Source organism: Mizuhopecten yessoensis, unplaced genomic scaffold (genome assembly GCF_002113885.1).
Source record: "Mizuhopecten yessoensis strain PY_sf001 unplaced genomic scaffold, ASM211388v2 scaffold8841, whole genome shotgun sequence".
NCBI lineage: Eukaryota > Metazoa > Mollusca > Bivalvia > Pectinida > Pectinidae > Mizuhopecten > Mizuhopecten yessoensis.
In genome coordinates, this window is record NW_018407749.1 from 1509623 (window position 1) to 1533191 (window position 23569).

At 36.0% G+C, this 23569-nt stretch overlaps 1 protein-coding gene across 1 annotated transcript in view; it reads right to left on the reverse strand.

The window, feature by feature from the left end:
- Window positions 1-23569, reverse strand: part of LOC110456778 (lethal(2) giant larvae protein homolog 1-like) — a 100782-nt gene that overhangs the window by 40228 nt on the left and 36985 nt on the right. The window contains exons 12-19 of the mRNA XM_021507735.1: window positions 22670-22751; window positions 21880-21996; window positions 19438-19581; window positions 16289-16426; window positions 15595-15699; window positions 15032-15131; window positions 1233-1324; window positions 77-174 (exon numbers count right to left, since the gene is read on the reverse strand). Of these exons, the coding sequence (XP_021363410.1) occupies window positions 77-174; window positions 1233-1324; window positions 15032-15131; window positions 15595-15699; window positions 16289-16426; window positions 19438-19581; window positions 21880-21996; window positions 22670-22751 (876 nt within the window). The remainder of the gene's footprint in view (window positions 1-76; window positions 175-1232; window positions 1325-15031; window positions 15132-15594; window positions 15700-16288; window positions 16427-19437; window positions 19582-21879; window positions 21997-22669; window positions 22752-23569) is intronic.

Genomic DNA, 23569 nt, shown 5'->3' on the forward strand with positions numbered 1-23569 from the left:
GCGACTTTACCGTATTGACAATTCACACACCAGTGCACACAAATGTATGTGGTAATTTGGCAGCTAAAAAGGATACACTTTGATAATTCCCTGTTTCGTTCCAACAGCCAGCAGTCGAAGCTTTGGGTCATGAGCCATGCATGATGGCTTACTGGGAAATCCATGATCAAGACACTACAATTAAAATGTCATTTTTTATCACAATATTCATCAGTGTTCCCACTCATTTTTCTATCTGGGGGGTTTATGTACCCTCAAGGTTTCCAAAATGCGGGTACACCAGCAGATTTTGGGGGTACAGGTCTGTATTTTTGGGGGTAGCTATTTTTGTTATTTTACGACACATTATGCAACTATTTTATTCAAATTTATTTTTAATAAAATCGTGATAAAGATTTGGTACAATAACACATGTCTTTATATTATCTTATTCTAGTATTAGTAAGATTCATAAAACAATGGATGATTCACCAGACAAGATAAATAAGTCACACCGTAATCAGGAATGTTTGACTGGTAGTATGCAAATATGTTTAGTACCATAATAGAGCTAATAAACAATACAATATTAGAGCAAATAAATAACATTTACTATGAAAAATTAAAACAGGTAGGGCCAAATTGTTTTTATCAAAATCTATCAGACGAGAACTCATTTGAACTTGGACCTTCTTTCATAAATGCTAGGTATATATATACATATAAATAGACATGTGTCTTATTTTTAAATGAATTTGGGTTATGAACAATCCTATGAATTTCTTTTTCTACCACCCACATGCTACACAAGTAGAAGAATTTTAAGAGTGTCTGGAATGTTATAAAGGTTTGACAGAATAACATTCAGATAAATATATACACAATTGATTAAGGACTTGAAACACTAAAATGAGAAAGAAGAAATTTTAACAAATATATCCTAATGATCTAAGGGGGCATCCCTGTAGTGTACGTATACGTAACGTGCACACCTGTCTGCTAGTTTAAACAGCCTTAACCTGAAACGTAATTAACACTAAGACAAGTCAAATGAATAAGGACACCCGACAGATTGAAACCAGTAACACGATTTTATCCATGAACAATTTAATTTTAAACAAAGATTTCTAGATAAAACATGCAGATTCGATGTTGACAGTATCTTACTGGGATCTTAGGCATATGACTCACTATTCTGTCATTCGGATGTTCAATTCACACAATATGGCTGCCTCACAATGCAATCTACTCACCCGACGGTATCCGAACAATTCCTTCTTTAATTTTTCCCGTTCTTCACTATCCTTCGGCGGATGCCTTTTCAAGAATTTAAACATCGTCACGCCTCAGATCCCGTTCTAGAACATAAACATTAAAATGAGCTGTTGCTGCATTGTGGACAAAGGTTTATAATCAATACAAAATTAGCAAAGATGCTCCGAATGATGCAGCGTGCCTTAGTGCACCGTGGTGTAAACACTCATAATAAGGTATATACCTACTATTTGGTTCCGATAGATCACTTTCTCAATCAATGGTGAATAATAATCCTAAACACACCCTCTCGTACTGTTTTTTTGCCGACACCTAGTTCAAACCCGCGCCAGAAGCTGTAGTATACACGCCGGGATGTCCCCCGTTCACATATCATTCCGCGTTAATGACTACAAATTACTTGAACTTAATTCGTCATTGTCCATTATCAATTTACTCATAAATGTTAATTGTGAAATATAATATACATAGAAGAAAATTATAATCACTGCTTCTATTATCTATAATAAAAATATGGCCTTTCAATATCTGGACTATATTTTTCTACGCATGAATGGCGCACCTGCTGAGTAAACCGACAGACGGAAGCCGGCGGCTTGGGAAACCCCTTCACCGTTGTTTACTTTAGCGCAATTTAGCAGGATTACGATAAAACTATTACCGGTATGATTAGCAGGTGTCAATTAAATACATACTGTGTCGTTTTCGTGTCAGTGTGATTCAATATCTATGCTGACACGTAACAAAAACATCCACGCACGCGTGAATTTAGGGTTCCAGCTTCGAGCACGAGATCAAATTAGGCTGTCATATGCTTAGAGTAAGACCCTTTGCGTCGTGACGTCACATGGCTGCTTTTTGGAGCACTTTCAAGCCACCTTTATTGACAGCGCTGTGGACATTAATATAAGTCGTTATTTCTTAATCGTGGCATCCATCCTATCTTTCTAATTAATGATTTCTAGTTATGTAATTAGTCTAGGTCTAGTGAAAAATGCATTTTCTTTCTCAATGAATCCAGAGTAGAGACGTGTATAGCCTTATTGTATATTCTATTATTGTCTCTGATGAATCCTACACATTTGTTATCTCATAGGTGAGTCCGTTTTATGATTAATAGCTTACTGGAAAAAAATGTACACACAGTCACGGATATTGGACAGTTGTGTGTAAATATCAATTAGAAAGGTGGGTCCTCGTGACGACATCAACCGCCTTATCGCATATCAAACAATATGTATTTGGCAAATATCCTGGTGGAGGGAAATGGATGATTACGGACCATTTAAACGACTATCAAGAGGGGTTAATATTGTGGTGGTCAAGATAACTGACCACTCATTCACGAGTTCGCGTGCAACACCTGTCTGTTGTCAAACTCACGGAAGTAAATTGAATTGACATAGAGAATGTGTAATTGAAACGACTCGAAGCTTAGCTTGAATTATTTACCATCAAACAAAAGGAGTATGAATATAACCGGTAGTAGGCCTACCAACAAATTCATGAGATAACCCGTGATTCAAAAACCATCTTTGGATAGAACTAGGTCAATCGCTTTTGCAGGATAACCAATCCCGGACGATGCTAATGCATTGTTTGACTTATATATGCTAATATATCCTCTTAAAGCTATATAATTAAGATTATGATTAACTTAGTGACGTAAGAAACGATATTCCTCATGGCAGCTTTATATTTTTTCCTGCTACACTCTGGCACCGTGTTGTTGTTGTTTTTTTTCTAAATTTTTCAATCTTTTTGGGTAATACGCTGATATCACCATTTAAAATCAGTTAGAATTGAACACTTATATCGGTGAATGATATCAGCGAATACAAAATCAAGGAAATGTTGCCTTTATACCGGGAATATTTTATCTTATCATGTGCAACATACGAACGTGTGTAAGCATTCATGACACCAAATACAAACTGCAGAGATGAGCTCCGAGACGAAAAAACGCGCTCAGTATCGCTAATTAATATATACAACATATAAATGAATGTTTTATTTATCGTAAAACACTTTTCAGATAACGAAGACACGTCGCCGGTATTAACCACTGAAAAGACCTGATATGATTTTCCATTGCAGAGTAATCAAACCATTTTTATTTGTATTTTTGAGAGCTATGAAGACTTTTAAGACACGGCAGATCAATACACGGCAAAATAACTTCACATCTCGAGGCCAGGTAAACAGTACAGGTATGATAGTGACAAAGCCGGCTAATGACAGCTTCCCACGAAACTCGATCTGATAAAGGTATGATTGCGGGGGAATGAGTCACCGTGCTTAAACCCCTTGTTACACCAGCTCGATCTGTGTACGAAAGGTTTAAAGAAAAAATAAACTGATTGCATTGAATTGGGTGACACTCATAAACGTACAAAATGGCACCCCCTATTAAGTCTTCAATAGGGGATCTAGGGATTTCTGGACTTCAGGACAGCTTCAACAGACACGACTTCGGATATTTTTCTTATATTTATATATTACGGATATATTTCCCAATCTCTCTTTTTCTGAACCTCTGATATTCCGCCACTGAAAACTTTTATCGGAGTTACTTGTTGCTTTTTATTTTCTAAGGAATGTCAAATAATGTGTTTCAGAAAAATACAAGATATGACTTTTATATCCTATATACATGAAGCAAATCCCGGCAATACCTGTGTCTCCGATAAAACAATACTATGAAGATAACCACAAAGATAGCAACTGACGGATTATACACGGTCACGGCTTCTGACACCTTCACCACCATGCGTACCATTCTTGCATAAATAAACACCCCATGCGCCAGACCGTTTGCGGTCACTGCCTCCGACCACAATGTAAAATAAACAATTACGCTTATCGCGTGTGACGTAACTGTGCCACAAAGGAAAGTGACGCGATCGTGTTTTGCGATCGTGTGACGAGATTACACGCCACAGTGGCTTATATCGGTTACGTAACGGGGCGACGACCTTTTGACAAACCAAGGGAATAGACTGTTACGCTAATATCCTATTGCGACCAACAGTTATTCAATATTTCGTTGGTTAATATGGAAGTGAAATCATCATTAGCCATGTGAAAAACGTAAAAGTCGTTATTCAAACCACAAAGTGACCAACATAAGAGGTATAGTAATTGCGCCCCCTGTCTTGACATAACGACCGATAGTTATACCTGTCAGCATATCCCATATGGGGAAAATTAAATAAATGACAGAAAAGGTACTGGTCGTATCTTATTATAATCATAATAGGTTTTATTGCCTAAAATGTGAAGTATTTACGATCAAGGTGTTCAAGAGACGTATCATGGAAGTCGGCTGACTGCATGGAAAAAAATGCCTTCGTGAAAAGTAACGTGTTTGACATTTTTGTTCATTATAAATGTCTTTAGTTTAGCCGAAATTTGATTCAACAAGAGTCTGGTCTTTCCAGATAAATCCACGGGAAAGAAGATCGTGTTCATTTTGAACTGTGTCGCTCGGGTACCTGTGAAACATGCATCGGCTACATATGAATAATTCCACACAAATGCTGAGTAATATTATTTGTAAATAAACGCCGTAGTCGGCGGTCTGTATCTGTGAACAGATTGGTTGGTTATTATTTTTCTGTATGCCATCTGTCAAGGCAGGTGATACAATATCAGTATACAAGGACGCGTCGCTGTCTAATAAATCTGAATAATCCCTGATTGCAGTGGTTCGGTGTCATGTATATTTCTCTAGTTAATTAGTACACAAACTATACATGGATGACCAAGGTACGTCCGGGACGTGAGACGTGAGAATTCATACAAGGTGACACGGTATTATACACAGATGTCAATAACCAACGTCTTGAATTGTTTACAGGAGGTTAAAAGAAAGCAATTAAAAAAGTAAAACCATGACTACTCAAATAGATACCATTGTCACATTAACAATAGGATTGCCCAGTCCCATTACTTGCATATAGATTGTGCTTCCGATTAATTAAATGGATTGCCGCGCATTACCGCAGGACCTAACATGGCATTCTTGACATTTTTAGGACCAACTGGAGTGGTCAATAACCAGTAGCCCCAGGTGTTGACCGTCTGATGTCCAGCATAGGTACATGGTACAGGTGTATGTTTCAATATAAAACCCAGACATGTTACTGAAAAAAATACAAATATTGACTACTGTAGTGTGTCGTAGTGTATCAACGGTAATGTACTCCGCAAGGCGGAAGTAACGTACAATGGGGAGGGTTACCTATTCTAAAGGGCTTTACAGATCATTTAATTGTTTAAGGATTTCTGCTATTAAATAATCAAGATCAAATGTGAAGTGTCATTTAAATAGTGAATCAAATGTACGAAGTCTTTAACGTTATATCAAATCCAGTTTACAACAAGGGTAAGACGATTGCGTACCACGTTACCGCATAATGCCAAAACTAGTACATTTGTGGGTTTAAAAATATCACCTTTAATCTCTATTTGATTATATATAATACCTAGATCACTAAACTCGTTTTTGCCGTAACTTCATAATATTTTAGAAAACGTTGTAACTTGTAATAATATCACTGCAATACCAGTAGATGTATAAAGCAATATGTCTGGTGCCTCAAAACTTTAAAAAGCAAGAGCAGTACTTTGTACCTTTTCTAACGCCAATCTGCCGAAATATCACTGATGCAAGGTACATTTCCGATGACGGTCTGATGACAGTACGTGGTATAAATGAAATGTCGTTTCCATTTGCAGAAAGCAACAGAATTCCACATCATACATGCAAAATTGTAATTGCATTTGGTCTTCAGGCATACTGGTATACACGAGATAAATTATTAGGTCTCAGAACTACGCAAGTGTGTGTTAGGATATAATTATGATGTCATTTTTCCCCCAATAAGTGTATTTATTTAGAAAAGTATTGAAAACCAGCGTGTTGCCATGGTAAACGCAAAAGAGGTAATTGAGTTAGCAATAACAAAATGTCACTGGTTGAATCAGAATGCACAGTTCATTATCTTATTCTGATCGCGCAATTTACATGTGTCAGTTCAATCTAGACATCAGAACTTAAAAATACCAATTCACAACAACTCAATAGTATGAATTCGGTGATATCCTCTCGTGCGTATTAGTTAAATTGAGAGGGCTTCAAAATAATGAAAAACCAGCGCGCGGACAGCTCCATAAACCGTGATGGCGATGCATGACAGGTGTACGAAAAACCAAAAGCTTATTGCAGTATGTACAATATGATTACGGCGATACAACAAACGTTATACTGTTTGTAACCATGGCCGCAGCTTGTATGGATATCTCGAATCTACACATTAAATACATCATATACTCCTATCTCCCGAGAACAGACAACAGTAGAATAGTTGCATTTCATATAAATGTTTAATTTCTCATCATGTATCTTTCTGTATGGACCGGTATCGTCTCAAGATAATTTTATTGTTTACTTATTCAATAATTCTTTATGCTCTATTTCCCTATCGTCTTGGCACAAACATCTTCGTCAGGCGCGTGTGTATGTCTTATGGTTTCTATCTACACTGCCCTCGGGACAGCTCAGTAAGAGAAATTATTCCAACCACGAACGAGTCTTTATATGCTAAGGATAGTCGGCCCCCTCTCCTTCTCCTGTCATTCCTTTCAATCCCGTCACTATGTGCTATATTCCGTTCTACTCATCCTCCTGTCTATTCTGTATCTGCTGGATAACCGAACTTTTTGTTAGTGAAACGGAAAATCACTCAAACAAACAGTCATTGATGCTAGTTGCCAAAATATCCATAAAGACATCTTTCATGAAATATTTACTTAGGTATCATCACGGAATTAGATTGTTATCTAAGTCCGTGGTATCATTAATGAAGACAGAGGCGTATATTAATATACCGTCTCTGATGAAGACAAAAGACTTACCTGTAAACAGATGACCGGGTCAAACAAGCAAGCTAAATTATAACGATAATTAATAAATGCATTACCATGTTAATGGCAGACTATAGCATGTTTACGCGGCAGCCACAGTAGCTGGTTTCTATATATACACATATATATATATATATATACGTAGGGGCATGTATTGAGTAAGGCTATTTGATGTTGCTATGTCGTATTGTCTTTAAAATTGACAAACAACAAAAGAATGAATTTGCAATTATCACTGGTTTCAACGCTAACATGTAAATATTACAGAACCCAGGTTATTAGTTTAACGGGTCGATTATCCAAGAATAACAACTCCTGACCTGACTCAGACCCCGCCCCACAAATAAACTCTATTCCTCTTGTTCTGCAATCGAATTCATAAAACAAAACTACGAGAATACGATAGGCGTTTAGATAGGTGTCGTCTGATGGTTCCGTCGGTACTCACTTAGTTCAAGGTAAAACCAATAGGCGGTGGTCTAGCTTTTAACAAACCACAGATCAAAGGGGCCGACACACAGGTATAGTATCTGATGCGACGCACATCGATGCAGATGATCGGTTCGATAAAGGTCCCCGGAGGACCTAGTGTTTGTAGTATCTCTCGTTCTCGTTTATCAATGTGAATTATACACTTGACTGAATATTGGTTTGTTTTTACAAACCAGATCCATCTTAGATAGAAGCTTGTAAAACGGAATTATAGAGAGCGTTTTAATGCCAGCTTTAAAATGGCGTTACCTTATCCTTTCCTACACATATGGGGATAAAGTGATATGATTACTGTGAAAAGTTATTTTAAAAATCTTTGAATTTTATTGAAATTTTACATCGAGCAGGGACGTAACCAGGACTATGAGTATGTGGAAGCATACGAAGCGCGAAGCGCGGAGTAGGGGGTGGGTTCGGGAGGGGTCTTACCCCCTCCTGAGTTTGTGGGGTTCCGGGGCGGGTTTACCGGATCTGGAACCCATTCTGGTGCAGTTTGAGACATAAAATACCTATCATTTTCATATTTGGCTTTTAGTTGCTTTTTTCAAAGGCGTAATAATTAGTTCCATATGAACAAGGAACATTTTCTTTAAATAGTCAATAAAAGAAACAATATCAATGAGATAATGAATTCACTGAGGGCCCAGGAATATATGAGTTGTTAAAGTTTATCACATAAAGTTCTACGATGTGATCCTTGTTAAAAGTATACTTGAAAAAATTACGTGGAAGCCCGTGCGTCCGTGCGTTCGCCTGGTTACGTCCCTGTTAGTTAAGAACTATTTTGGAATGTGTCACTTGTAAATGAAATAACTATACTGTAAGGCATCATAAACACCAACAAACAGATATAGCAAGAGCAACGTTTTGAAAACCTCACTGACACAGTGTGTTGTATAGATCACTGACAGTGTGTTGTATAAATCACTGACAGTGTGTTGTATGAGTCAATGACACAGTGTGTTGTATGAATCAATGACACAGTGTGTTGAATAAATCACTGACACAGTGTGTTGTATGAATCAATGACAGAGTGTGTTGTATAAATCACTGATAGTGTGTTGTATAAATCAATGACACGGCGTGTTGTATAAATCACTGACACGGTGTGTTGTATAAATCACTGACACAGTGTGTTGTATAAATCACTGACACAGTGTGTTGTATGAATCAATGACACGGCGTGTTGTATAACTCACTGACACAGTGTGTTGTATAACTCACTGACACAGTGTGTTGTATAAATCAATGACACAGTGTGTTGTATAAATCACTGACACGGTGTGTTGTATAAATCAATGACAAGGTGTTGTATAAATCAATGACACAGTGTGTTGCATAAAATACTGACACAGTATGTTGTATAACTCACTGACACAGTGTGTTGTATAAATCAATGACACAGTGTGTTGTATAAATCACTGACACGGTGTGTTGTATAACTCACTGACACAGTGTGTTGTATAAATCACTGACACAGTGTGTTGTATTAATCACTGACACAGTGTGTTGTATAAATCACTGACAGTGTGTTGTATAAATCACTGGCACAGTGTGTTGTATAACTCACTGACATAGTGTGTTGTATGAATCAATGACACAGTGTGTTGTATGAATCAATGACACAGTGTGTTGTATAAATCACTGACAGTGTGTTGTATGAATCAATGACACAGTGTGTTGTATGAATCACTGACACAGTGTGTTGTATAAATCACTGACACAGTGTGTTGTATAAATCACGCTCAGTGTGTTGTATAAATCACGCTCAGTGTGTTGTATAAATCAATGACANCAAGAGAAGATAACTCTGCAATACTCAAAGACGGAATATGCAGGAATACAAGCAAGAGGCACAGAGGACCTGTACGTAATAATATACATGGACTAGTATGCTGACTAGATGCTTTAATTTCTATGACCTGTGAGTTGCATGCTGATAGTATAGTTATTATACTGTAATCTTACAGCATAGTGTCAAATACCTCATTCACCTTTTGAATTTTAAGCTTTTTAACATATTCCGTCTTTGCGTATTGCAGAGTTATCTTCTCTTGTGAGCAGGTATTGATTGTTACCTTATCGGTTTGTGAGAGTAACGTCATTAATTTTGGAGAAAACGACGCAATTTTCTCACACAAACCAATGACGTAACAATCAATGCCTGCTCACAAGAGAAGATAACTCTGCAATACGCAAAGACGGAATTGACCCGTGTGACCTTGAAATTAAACCAAGATAATTCATTTATAGAAACCGGTTGTTATTCACCAAATATCATAAAACCATGCATACATATGCTTTGTGGAATTTATGAAGAAAATTATTAAGCATTTGATACAAAATAATTGATGTTGACCTTTGACCTTTGAAATATATAAGGAAAAAAAGATGTGCATGGCAGGTCTCCAAAGTGCTTGACCGGACGACTTTTAGCACAATGTGGGTTGCACTTTTTCATATATTTGACCTTTGTGACCTCACAAATGAGGCAAGTATATGTATAAGTATTGAACCGAAGGGTGTGTGATATCCAGGATTGGTGATTGCGGGGTACAAAGTACATTTTAGGAATTTTAGTTATCAAACAGATTACTTATCGGAGGAAGGGATGCGAGTGAGGAAAAGTGTAAAAAAAAACATGTATGTAAGTTGTTTGCACTCTGAACCCAACCCCAGCAATTTTTTTCTGACAGTCTAGGTTAACTGGTCTTCGGTACCAGAAGTCATCTCCTAGTCACGTTACCTTGTACTTGCAAAGTTACCATTTTCATTTGATTATTTTCAAATGACAAAACAGAAATGTCTTACACAAATAGCTCATATACTTTGTTTATTTGTAGCAATCCAATATTCTTTCTTATAATAAAAATAAACAAGAAAACTGCAATATAGTTTATGTTTTTTTATTCAGTTTGTACTTTCTTTGCTGTTTTCTAATGACATCAGGACAAAACTAACATTCATACCTAGTGATAACTTCATAACCAACGGACGATTGAAGATTTCTGTATAACCACTGCAAAAAAACACTTTCAAAACTAACAGGACCGGTTTGTGTTATTTCTTTGAATAACGTCTTAAAGGCACTCATAAGACAAATATAAATCAATCAACCTTCAAACACAAACGAAGATCGATCTCAAATCTATCTGATTTCCCCCCTATATTTTCTGAAATGCACAACAAACTGGGCAGGAGATCTGATGAAACTTTTCAACAAATATGGACAATTTAACGATTCTAATTAAACCAGATTTATATCATTAGCAATGAAACATGATTGTGAAAAGTGAAATGTTTCAGTGAAAGCAACAAGTTGGACAAAATTCAGGTCATTTTTGTGTTATTCACCATGTCATATTTCTCGATTTCAACATATTATTTTCCTTTAACCATGATCATCAATAAATTTCTTTTCAATTTCCGAGAAAAAAGGACTGTTCCGTTCTCTGATTGATATCTTGTGTAGGTAAACGTTAAGTGGCTCAAAATGTTCCTTGTGACAGAAAAAAATATTTGTATCATACGGAATTAGTTATACAGCAATTATAATGTCATCGATTTAAAACATGTTCTTGGCCATTGCAGGATTAGCTTGCCTATCTTCTCACATACAAAGCTACTTATCACGGTAGTATAGCAGAGATCCCCAACACACAATATTATGTAGATCAATAATATAACACACATTCAAACTGTGGGGTTTTTGGAATCACTGCTATGCTATATATTTGAACATCAATAGGTTTTAATTACAGTACCATCCCAATTTTTCGGAATAAATAATTACAAATGACCAAAGTGATTCTGTCCATGTCATGAACATTTATTTAACCTTGACACAAGTACAGGTGACACACAGGTGTGGTTCAATCTGTCTGACGATATGTGATGTGTTTAGGTGTAGGTTTCGTCTAGTGCATTTCATGATTTTCCATACATAGTGATATATAACAATAGTTTAGTTTTACGTTTGGTCATGCCAAGTCAGAAAAAAGCAATGTGTATATCGCAAAATGATACTGTTCGTGTGTGTGTGTGTGTGTGTGATTACTATATCATATCACACCTGGTATTACAAGACTAACACATGTGTGAAATACCATACCAATACCTTATGTGTATTCATATATAATTATGTCAACAGTCCTAATAAAAATATCATTGTATACATTTCTCTTCATTTCATCAGTCACTTTTTAAAGTGCAATACAACTCTGATAAATGTAATCTTAAAAATACAATTTTAACAATACATTGTAAATGATATGGAATAACAGCCATGCTCAACATGGAGAACTTCATTGTACCACATCATTGTATTTAAGCTCTGACTTGCAGAATGGAATGTTGTGATATTATACTGTATAACGAATAATTAAGGATCTTGGATGTTTTAAATTTAACTATAGTACCGGTACAACTTGAATATATATTAGGCAATGCCCATTTATGTAAATTAAAAAAAAAAATACAAATGTGATTATATACTTTACTCATTCAAATTCTATAACAATCTACATGTATTATAAATGAATAAAAAAATATCATGACAAAAACAAATCTGTCCTTTTCTATCAAATATCTGATTCATTTGTTACATCATTAAACTGATTTGTTTTCCATCAGCGGAGATGTAGAGGTCATACCAAACCTAAGAAAAGGATAAACAATGGCTTCAATTTTTTTTTAATATATATCTTATACTTTGTTAGGGCGCCTTCAACTGGCAATAACAGCTTGAAAAATCTTATACATGTACATCAAAAATCTTTCACTTTGGAAAATAGTAACGTTTCTTCTATACATTAAATTAAATCATGACTCCAATTCTTCATCGGATGTATCAATCGGAAGTCTTTTTGAGAATTATTTGTCTGCAATGTGTTATATACAGATGTAGGACATGGCACCAACCAATTAGACTAGAGCTACACCATGGAATGAGGAGGGATATATGCAATTTTCAATAAAGCTGATATAGTTGACAAGGTCAGAATATGAGAGATTTTTACAGAAATGTTTGTGAAAAAATAATGAAATAACAGGCTTGCACACAAGCTTAATAGAGACAAAATCTGTTTATTATTCCTATCTCATGTATAACATTGTTATTTTTTCTCCATTACTGATCAAATGTGAAATACCAGCATTACAATTTTCAGACCTGGATAAACAACAGTTTTTCGAAAAAAAAATATAACAATCATGACTACCACCACATTTTTTGAGACATTTGTTCCAGAGGCTCATCACAGCAAGTAAAACGAAAAAACATTTTCAAAATATAACAGATTATTTGGAATATAAAGTTTTCTTGTCTAAGTAGGTAACTGTTGCAAATGGCAGCTATTGGCTATTGTAGTTATGATGAAATAAATAACAATGGACATGTATCCTCATACACATCTAGTCTAGTTACCTCCCTTACATACCTCCCTTAACTCTCCACTCCTAAACATTTCGTACGAAACTACCATCAAATAATGTCACCGTACACAGGAATATCAAAATATGAAAAAAATCATTTACAAAGAATTTTACTAAAGATATAAAAATGACACACACACACACACAAGAAATGACAACTTATGAAATCTAATACTATGAATTGTTTAAAACTTCTCTCAAGTTATTAGATATTTCTCTCCATGAAAAATAGTATAGTTACTCTGCACTTAAATGTGTTTGTAGGATGGAATGGGGTACATATCAACACTTGTTTTGTCGTATAAAAATACAGAATTGAGCACAAATTACTATAGGTAGGGAAAGCACAGCGCCTTGTTGCCCTACAAGTACAGTACAGGTACCGGTATATCCAACGCCACAGAGTCATCACTGTTTTCATTATAAAATGGCTCGGCGTCTCATAATGGCCTATTCTAACAGTATTCATAAATATTTGCATATCCTATACACTGTTAAAACTTGTGTAAATGTGAAGTTAAATTCTGTACCGAAACCAATAGGTTTCTAAGGTTGCACACATTTTAGAATATTGACCTCCTGTTTGTCTAGCTACTCAATGGTGTTGAGGTTCTATTCAGAGGTTGTTACTTGACTACAAAGAAATTAACCAATTCACCCCTAAAGTCACATTTGAACAGTACCAAATCAAAGACTGGACAAGTCCAGTTTAAAACTGTAGGGGTGAGTGAGTTAGCTTATATGCAAATGGGAAAAGATGATGGATTTATGGCACCAAAAAGAATCACCATTATTTTATAAATGACAGAATGTCTAGTTAAACAAAACTGTCATCAAAATAGAAGCTCATCTGCTTGGAAGTTGCCTTCACTAACAGGTAAAAACAAATTTTACATTTCTGCTGTCATTTTTGGACTATTCTGGACATCAACATCAATTTCTGAGAGGAAAATTTGATACATTTATATATTTGATAGTATGTGAGCATTACATCGAGAAATTATAATAGCAAAAATTACACAGGTGCGAAAAATATACAAGTTTTTGCAGTAGATGCCTTAACCCTGTATGAGACATTGTGTGTTTAAAATTTTAATAATATTTCTTCATACATTCCATGACCACACAGGATAGTTACTGATCTACAAATTACCTTTTCAATGCTTGACCACCAGCTACTTCAGTGACAGGTGTAAACCTGGCATTGGTCACATGACCTAAGCTCATACTGGCTGTCAAGCTGTCTGGGCCCTATTTGCGACATGAATGATTAATTAAACTACATAAAGTAAAGCATACAACATTTGGAATTCTCTAAATTGTTGGATACTGACTGACAGTGCAATTCAATATATATGATACATGACTGAATTATTAAATAATATCCATTATGATGATGAATCATTAAGAGAAATCTGAGGCCTATATTACAAACTTAAGAAAAAAAATTGAGGATAAAACAGTCAAACTCTACCCTTAACTCATTCACCCCTGAAATTTCATATGAACTATTCCAACCTTTGAATTGGAGGAGTTAAAATGTGTCTTGAGGAGTGAAAGAGTTAAGAAGCTAGCACGGTACTGGCATTCTTGTTTGAGGTCGTTATTTCATTGTAGCATAATATCTAATAAGTTTTTGCAAGACTTTTGTTTTCACAGCCCAATATTTTCAAAAAATTTCATTGGTGCCAACATTTGCTGTAAACCAGTCAACTTCAGTGAATTGTGTCAATTTGTACATAGATTCCATGTACTTCTTTCCATTCACAGTTCAACTGTGGTCACAATAACCAAGAACAATACAGAACATAGCAAAATTTTCAAAATATATAGTAATTAATGTTATGTACGGATACCTGATATGCATAAAATATTTTTTCCAAAAAGAGGCTGAACGTTATTACCGAAATTTAGACATAAGTACCGCTGATGCATTCTGAGGTTTCAAATTTCTTTGCAGACGTATACTTTTGCAGTATATCTTGTCTTTCTAGAGTTATTACCAAATCATAATATTGCACATTCTGAAAGCAGCCAGACACACATTAAATTCTAAAACTAGGAGCACGTATCAAGGTACACTTGTTTTTAATATATAGTCTGTAGTGTTAAAACAGAGGCGATTTTCCAGACATTTTTTTTATCAGTTTATATACCAGCTCTGGCCTGACAGTGGACAGATATCACATTTATGAAATCTGACCATGTTCTATGATCTGTTAGGCATAAGAGTGCATTGTAATCTGGCTTGAAGCCCTCGTCTGTTAGGAATTTCCGAAGTCTTGCAAAAAGGAGATCCTCTGTTCCCCTAGGTGTTTCAAGTATCGTCACTTGTTTGACGACTCGCACATATTAACAATGCCACTTCGGAATTTCCACCATTGTTCAAAATGTCAATGTTGGAGTATTGATATCACAGAAATTTGTCAACAATAAATAAAACAACATCCATCGTCTGTTATACAAGCACTGTTTCAACTCTCATACTTCCAGCAGGGTGGGGTTCATCTCCATTATCCGTACAAGTATCCGGTCTACATACGCCTCCAGTCGAATGTTGATGTCTGTCTGCTTTCTCAACTTGGCCATCAACTGCAGAAACAAACAGATACAAAGATTATCGCAAAGTAAAACTCTTCGCATTGAATTTACACCAATAATATAGACTACCAGGAATTATAAACAGGTTTCGTTGTCTCAATGGTACCAATCAGGATAGTTATTGTCTGTGTTGGCCAATCAGAATCAAAGATTTACAGAAAAACAGAAAAAGCAACACCATGTGAGTATGGCAAAAAATATAAAGTTTATGTTAAGGGTAGTTCAAAAAGAAACACAAGATAGACTGATGGACAGACAGTTTCCCCTGCCATTTTCGAAAAAAAAACCCAGGACAAAGTGAGAAACGTATAAGTTATTGTAATATACATGTCTCTGGGACAACACAGGTGTAAAATTCGTACCTAACTGGCTTTTCAAAGCCTATTTCACATTTCTGCTAAAAATATTAAAGTGTTTGCCAATAAGTGTTGCAGTAACATATTCATGTTAATTTCAAAATTGAAATACAATACAAATATTTGTATCAAAACGAACTTAATTAGGTTATTCCAAAATACTGCTAAATTTGAAACCATCTGTAATGAGTAGCAAGGGAGCTAACTCTTGCAGTGAACTTTACCTCCTCCTTGGTGAGATGGTCGAGTTCTGCAGCCAGGGAATGCTCCTTGTTGTTGACCAGCGCGCGTCCTTCTTCCAAACAATTGGTGAGTAGCTGGGCACTCAGGTCCTCGTTTGTGTCATGGAGGGCCTTGTTCTCCTACAAAAGTGGCTAGATCAGTTAATTTATACATACCTGTAACACATTATTATATCATCTATAAAAACGTCCATAATCAATTAATATATTATCTATAATCCAGGCATATTGTATTACACTCTAATACTGCTGAGTGAAAACAACTTCCTGATGATAAACAGAAGAAAATTTATGTCAGGATACAATACTTGCTACCTATAGTTTTTCTTTACATTGAAATAAAGTTTCTGGGTGCTCAGATACCACAGATTTATTACAACTGTATTCAGATCCTGAAAACAAAACCCTAGCAATATTTAATCACTACAAAAGAGGCAGCAAACAGGTAACGACTAAGAACTCTGATATATATATATATACTGACAAACAAAATTAGACTGAAAAGTTGTCAAGGAGACTGTTTACATTAAAATGGCTTGTAGAATAAAACAAAATAAATGAATAACATGGCTTTGGTATCCACAAGCAATCTCAGAATTGTAAAATATTTCTTATCTATTCGGGATGAAGAGGCTTTGCTAGCAATGCATTGTGGTATTTTTATCTTTGAATTGTAATAAATCATTCTTTTGAATGGGAACTATGATTAAAAAGATCTCTGTGACACTGACATGTCAGCTTCTAGCAGTTAAGAAGTACATATTTAACTATGTGTTTAACCTCAAATTCGATAAAGTGAAGCCAATTTAATACAAGCAGAGAAAACTTCTGGCCTCAACAAGCTTATGAAGCTACCTTAACCTCAGGTATAATAACGTAATATCAAACTTTCACTTTGGAATAAAAAAACATCACCAGTCCTGTACTTAACTCATTCGCTGAAATTTTATAATGAACTATTCCAACCTTTGAATTGGAAGAGTTCAAATGTGTCTTCAGGGGTGAATAAGTTACTGACATTTGGGATAACAAAATAATGCAAGAATTCAAAACCTGTGATAAAATGTGAGGTATAAACATAAAAGAGCAATTAAATGTTATGACATTCCTTTAATACAAAGCCTGTGCGGTTTATTAATACACCATGCACAATACCTTGGCAGCTCTTGTACATATCAAGCATTGTTTTCAACCAGCCAATTCACAAACGTAACACACATGCCTGATAATCATACTTTTAGGGAAATTTAATTAGGTATTGGTAATTAAAAATAAATATTTTTGAGGAGGGGGGATGGGGGTTTTTGTGGGGAAGGAGATATTAACATCAAAGAAACTGATATTTGAATAAATATGCCGCTATCGTTCTGGTAAATGATTATTACATTACAACCAATAAAATATCAAGCAGAAGAATAATACAATACTTAGAAGACTCACTAGATAATAAAACACTATCTGTATAATAAACATATAATTGCCTTGAAAGATGAATTTGTAAATATTTTTATTGTTAACACTAGAAACAAAATGTGATCAACATAAAAGAAAATAATATTTCGATTAAACGGACAAATAAATTCTACATCTACTGAGGAACCATACCAGGAAATGTCCAGGATAAATATGGTTACAGACTTTATTTACAGAAGTGAAGAATATCTAGTTTGCGAATGAAAAAAAAAAAAGACATAGGAGGAGGGTTAACCAGGACCAATGGTAGGGGGAATAACTCCTGTTAATTACTGATAACATGAAGAAATCAGAGCAGTGTGTTTTAAATCTAAAAAGACACTAGTACATTAACAGGAATAATATAAGTCCTTACATAATCAGACTGACAGTCTCATTACTCTCAAAGGATCTTTGTTACAAAATGATGTTAGCCTTATAACCACAGATAATAATTTGTGAACCGCTTTGAGACGAGGGTTGTGATAAAGCGGTATATAAGAACCTCAAATTATTATTATCATTTTTATTATCATTTGTGAAATTTCACACATCTTATTAGCAAAAATTGTCATAAGGTTTCCCTATCAGTTTAAATTATTAAGTGACACTTCAGAAAAAGTTCATAAAGAAATCATTCAAGAAAACAATCCTCAAAGATACAGGTATGGGTGATTTCATAGCACTGTGGTACAAGTTTGGATGTATAATGCTATTCAAAAATACTACCAAACCTTCTGACAGGCATGAACAAATCCATTAAAATCAGGTAAAGTGAGTACTACTTTTTCAAAGCAGGTAGAATCTCTGCCCTAATACAAAAATTTCTGGTTAGTATATAGTTCTGTTTTCCATGTATTTCTATTGCACACGTACAAATAGCAAAGAATGGTTTCATCTTGTGCAATGTAAATATTTAAATGTATAAAAACCACATATACATATTATAAATGAAATAAAATTACAAAACATAAAGGGCACAACAGGCAAACAAAACAACAACAAAATCAGCTTGGTCACAAAGAGTGCTTGTTCAGTGTTTCATGGTCAGGATACTACATCTAGAGTTAACCATTACAACTATCACCAGAAGCAGCCAAGATGCAGATTTTATAGAGAAGGGGAGATAATCCAGTATAGATACAGTTACAGCCACTATGTTAAAATGTTAACATCCGTTAGAAATACAAACCTTGCTTAAAGTCCTCCACTCAACGGTTAAGGCCTTGTGTAATAAAAATTATATTTGATATAAAACCAAGTCCCAATTTTATTCATAAATATATATATATACGCTACAAGTAGCAGTGGAGAACAAAAAATCTACGGTTACATTGTGTATAATATTGTAAAGAGAAGCTCACGACAATGTTATTACATAAACACCTTAAATAAAAGATTTTTCTCCGACAGAAAATATAGAATATTATCAGTGAATGTCTTTTCTAATGAAGAGGAAATAGTTAGTAGCTTGAAGCCAATCACTACTACCCCATTCTAATGCCTAAAATATAGAACATACACCATATCAATGTTTCCTTGAGTAACGAAACACATGTCGACCCCAAAACACTGTTAGCACCATGATTAAATATAACCTTTCAAAGGCAACCAAATCAGTGGTATCACACAAATGGTGAAAGCCAGACAGATGATAATGTGTTGCTGCGATGTCTCACCTCTTTTAACCTTGACACTTCTGTCTGAAGGGCGTGGTAGCGTCCCGGCAACTCGCCTTGGCTGTCCCCTCGGGGTCGATGCATCTCCATATCAATTTTGTACTGCCGAAGTTCTCCAAGTTCCTTCCCTAACTCATCTAGTAACTGGAAACAAACAATGCATTTTGTTTACATATAGTTTCGTTCAGATGTGATCATAAAGCACATTGTTTACACTTGATTCACTTAAGTCTTCTTTTGCATGCATCTATCAAATAATTTGTCAATAAAATTAAGAATTTCTGGAAACTAAGGATGCTCATTGTGTTAGTCTTGAATACTACTACTATACTGTATTGGTTTTCAATAGTTTATCCAATTTCATCAATATTTCACAATGATATCTGAAAGCAGAATAATACTGTATTCCAGGAAACTTTTGACCTATCATACTTCCCCCCTTTACTGGTAAAATCTATATTCACCCAGAGTACAAGCTGTGCACTAATATGTCATGATACAATTGCTCTCATCATGGTGGGTGAAAAGAAGGAAGATACACTGCAGTGAAAATTTACCAGTATAATCTTTAAGAGAAACCGCAGCCCATTTCTCAGAGAATTTGATAAAGGAAATAGTGGAGCTACGATATCTTCGCCTCGACATTACAGACCTTCCATCACACCTGAGATCAGTGACAGCAACTCCCTTACTGTCTTAAGTCTGAGGTCAGATGCCTCCATTAAACAGAGACAACCAATGACAACCTACCTGGCCTGTTGTTTCCCGTTCCCTGTCTGACAATGACAACCTACCTGGCCTGTTGTTTCCCACTCCCTGTCTGAGAATGACAAACTACCTGGCCTATTATTTCTCACTATAAGTCTGAAGTCAGTGGTCTCCATTAAACCGAGAACACTGATACATACCTGGCCTGTTATTTCTCACTATAAGTATGAGGTCAGTGGTCTCCATTAAACTGAGAACACTGTTACATACCTGGCCCGTTATTTCTCACTATAAGTCTGAAGTCAGTGGTCTCCATTCAACCGAGAACACTGTTACATACCTGGCCTGTTATTTCTCAATATAAGTTTGAAGTCAGTGGTCTCCATTAAACCGAGAACACTGTTACATACCTGGCCTGTTCTTTCTCACTATAAGTCTGCGCTCAATGGTCTCCAGTAAACCGAGAACACTGGTCCATACTTGGCCTGTTATTTCTCACTAGCAGTCTGAGGTCAGTGGCCTCCAATAAACCAAGAGCAATGTTCCATACCTGGCCTGTTGTTTCTCGCTCCCTGTCTGACAATGACAACCTACCTGGCCTGACATTTCTCGGTTAAACCGAGAACACGGTTACATACCTGGCCTGCTATTTCTCACTATAAGTCTGAAGTCAGAGGTCTCCATTAAACCTAGAAATCAGTGATCTTGGTTTAATGGAGACCCCTGTCACTGATACATTCCTGGCCTGTTATCTCTCACTATAAGTCTGAGGTCAATGGTCTCCATTAAACGGAGAACACTGTTACATATCTGGCCTGTTATTTCCCATTATAAGTCTGAGGTCAATGGTCTCCATTAAACGGAGAACACTGTTACAGACTTGGCCTGTTCTCTCTCACTATAAGTCTGCGCTCAATGGTCTCCAGTAAACCGAGAACACTGGTCCATACTTGGCCTGTTACTTCTCACTATAAGTCTGAGGTCAGATGCCTCCATCAAATATACAACCAATGACAACCTACCTGGCCTGTTGTTTCTCGCTCCCGGTCTGACAATGACAACCTACCTGGCCTGACATTTCTCGGTTAAACCGAGAACACGGTTACATACCTGGCCCGTTATTTCTCACTATCTGTCTGAGGTCAGTGGCCTCCAATAAACCAAGAACACTGTTACATACCAGGCCTGTTATTTCTCACTACCTATCTGAGGTCAGTGGCCTCCAATAAACCAAGAGCAATGTTCCATACCTGGCCTGTTATTTCTCATTATAAGTCTGAGGTCAATGGTCTCCATTAAACTGAGAACACTGTTACATTCCTGGCCTGTTATCTCTCACTATAAGTCTGAAGTTAGTGGTCTCCATTAAACCTAGAAAACAGTGATCTTGGTTTAATGGAGACCACTGTCACTGATACATACCTGGCCTGTTATTTCTCACTATAAGTCTGAAGTTAGTGGTCTCCATTAAACCTAGAAAACAGTGTTCTCGGTTTAATGGAGACCACTGTCACTGATACATACCTGGCCTGTTATTTCTCACTAGAAGTCTGAGGTCAGTGGCCTCCATTAAACAGAAAACAGTGATACATACCTGGCCTGTTATTTCTCACTGTATGTCTGAGGTCAGTTGTCTCCATTAATCCGAGAACACTGTTACATACCTGGCCTGTTATTTCTCACTATAAGTATGAGGTCAGTGGTCTCCATTAAACCGAGAACACTGTTACATACCTGGCCTGTTGTTTCCCGCTCCCTGTCGGATCGCCTTTTAAACTCTTCATGTTCACTTGCCAAGGTATTGTAGTCAAGCTGTGATTCAGACAATTTTTCATGGAGCTCTCTTTTTTCCTAAAATAAGAAACATATTTAAACACATTAAATAACTGCCTTATCTTTTACTGTCTACATATTTTCTTTCATATCTTCCTCTGCAGCATCGAAAACTTGATAGCAACAACAGCAGCTATTTAACTATTAAACAAGGTGGTATGTATTTTTATTTTCTTTCTCATGCAGTAAAGTCTGTTTTGTTCAAAATAGCACACAGACATACAAAAAACATCTATATGGGTTTGTATCTAGGTAGCTTACAATCTATTATTAATAGTACAGCCTGTATTATTAACAGTACTCAATTTTAACATTTAAAGACTTCTGTTGAACTGCAGGTTAGGCAAAAGATATAGGTTTACAGTTTCATGCAGGATAAGAAATTTTGTTAAAATTACCAAGTCAGAAAATCTTTAACTCATTCACCCATGAAGACACATTTGAACTCTTCTAATTCAAAGGTTGGTAAAGTTCATTATGAAATTTCAGGGGTGAATAGAGTTAATTAGCATCATAAAAATTTGTAATTTTGTCCTGTTCAGGGTCTTTTAATTTATCCTCATTGGGAGAAATTCCAAACCTGAACTGCTTATAGGGGTGATAATCAGATAACAGTCCACTGCACAAACAGTGTTAGACCAGTTGTTACCAACAAAGTTTTGGTTTATCCTACTTGACTGTATCTACTTACATTTCGTAACCGCTCGACGTCGGACCGTAATTTAGGATTTTCTTGCTTCAGATGATCACATTCGCTTTCTAAAGTTTGGAGCCTGAAAATGACAGAATGCTGACCTTGTTAATCAATGTTCAGTATCAGTTTTTTATTTGAACATATCTGTTACAAAATTAAGTAGACCGACTGCAGCAGTTATGAAGAATTGGAACATGTCAAAAGTATCATCCTTGAACTATGTGATGAAATTATCGTGACCCACTTAACACATTAAGAAGCAGGTCAATCATACGTCTTTGATTTTCTGGTTACAACCATCGTCAGGATAACAGTTTCTACGACAGCAACGATCAGTTTTAACACCAGCGTTGTTGCTCTGGAAACGACAGCCATCAGGAGATAGAGTACCACTAACAAGAACCAGACGACATCCAGGACCATAGTCCTCAATCTGGGCGGCCATTATACAACTCGCGGCACATGTTGCACGGTGTTACCTGTATTCATTACCTTAACAAGTTACCTGTGTCAGATCGGTTACAGCGGAGAGCCATTGTACAGCCATAGCACACCAATATACTACCTATACATTCCTATATCGTTATATATATATTTATAGCCACATGGCTGAGGATTAGTAACAGCTGGTCAAGCATCTTCTTAGGATTTTTTTGCAGAATTTCAAATATCATGTTTTATACATATACATGTGTATATGTATATATGCTATATTTGTTTTGGTTGTGCACTGGAGTTAGGGATCGTGAAGTTGAAGCTGATGTGAACATAGTTTTTAGTTTTGAGAGACTTCTGATGTGGAGTATGGAGAGTAGATGGCACAGGATTCGGAGTCTGGCTGGCTTCTATGGGGCTAGTTTAAGGATTTGGGTGATGCAACATAATAGAGCCAGAAAG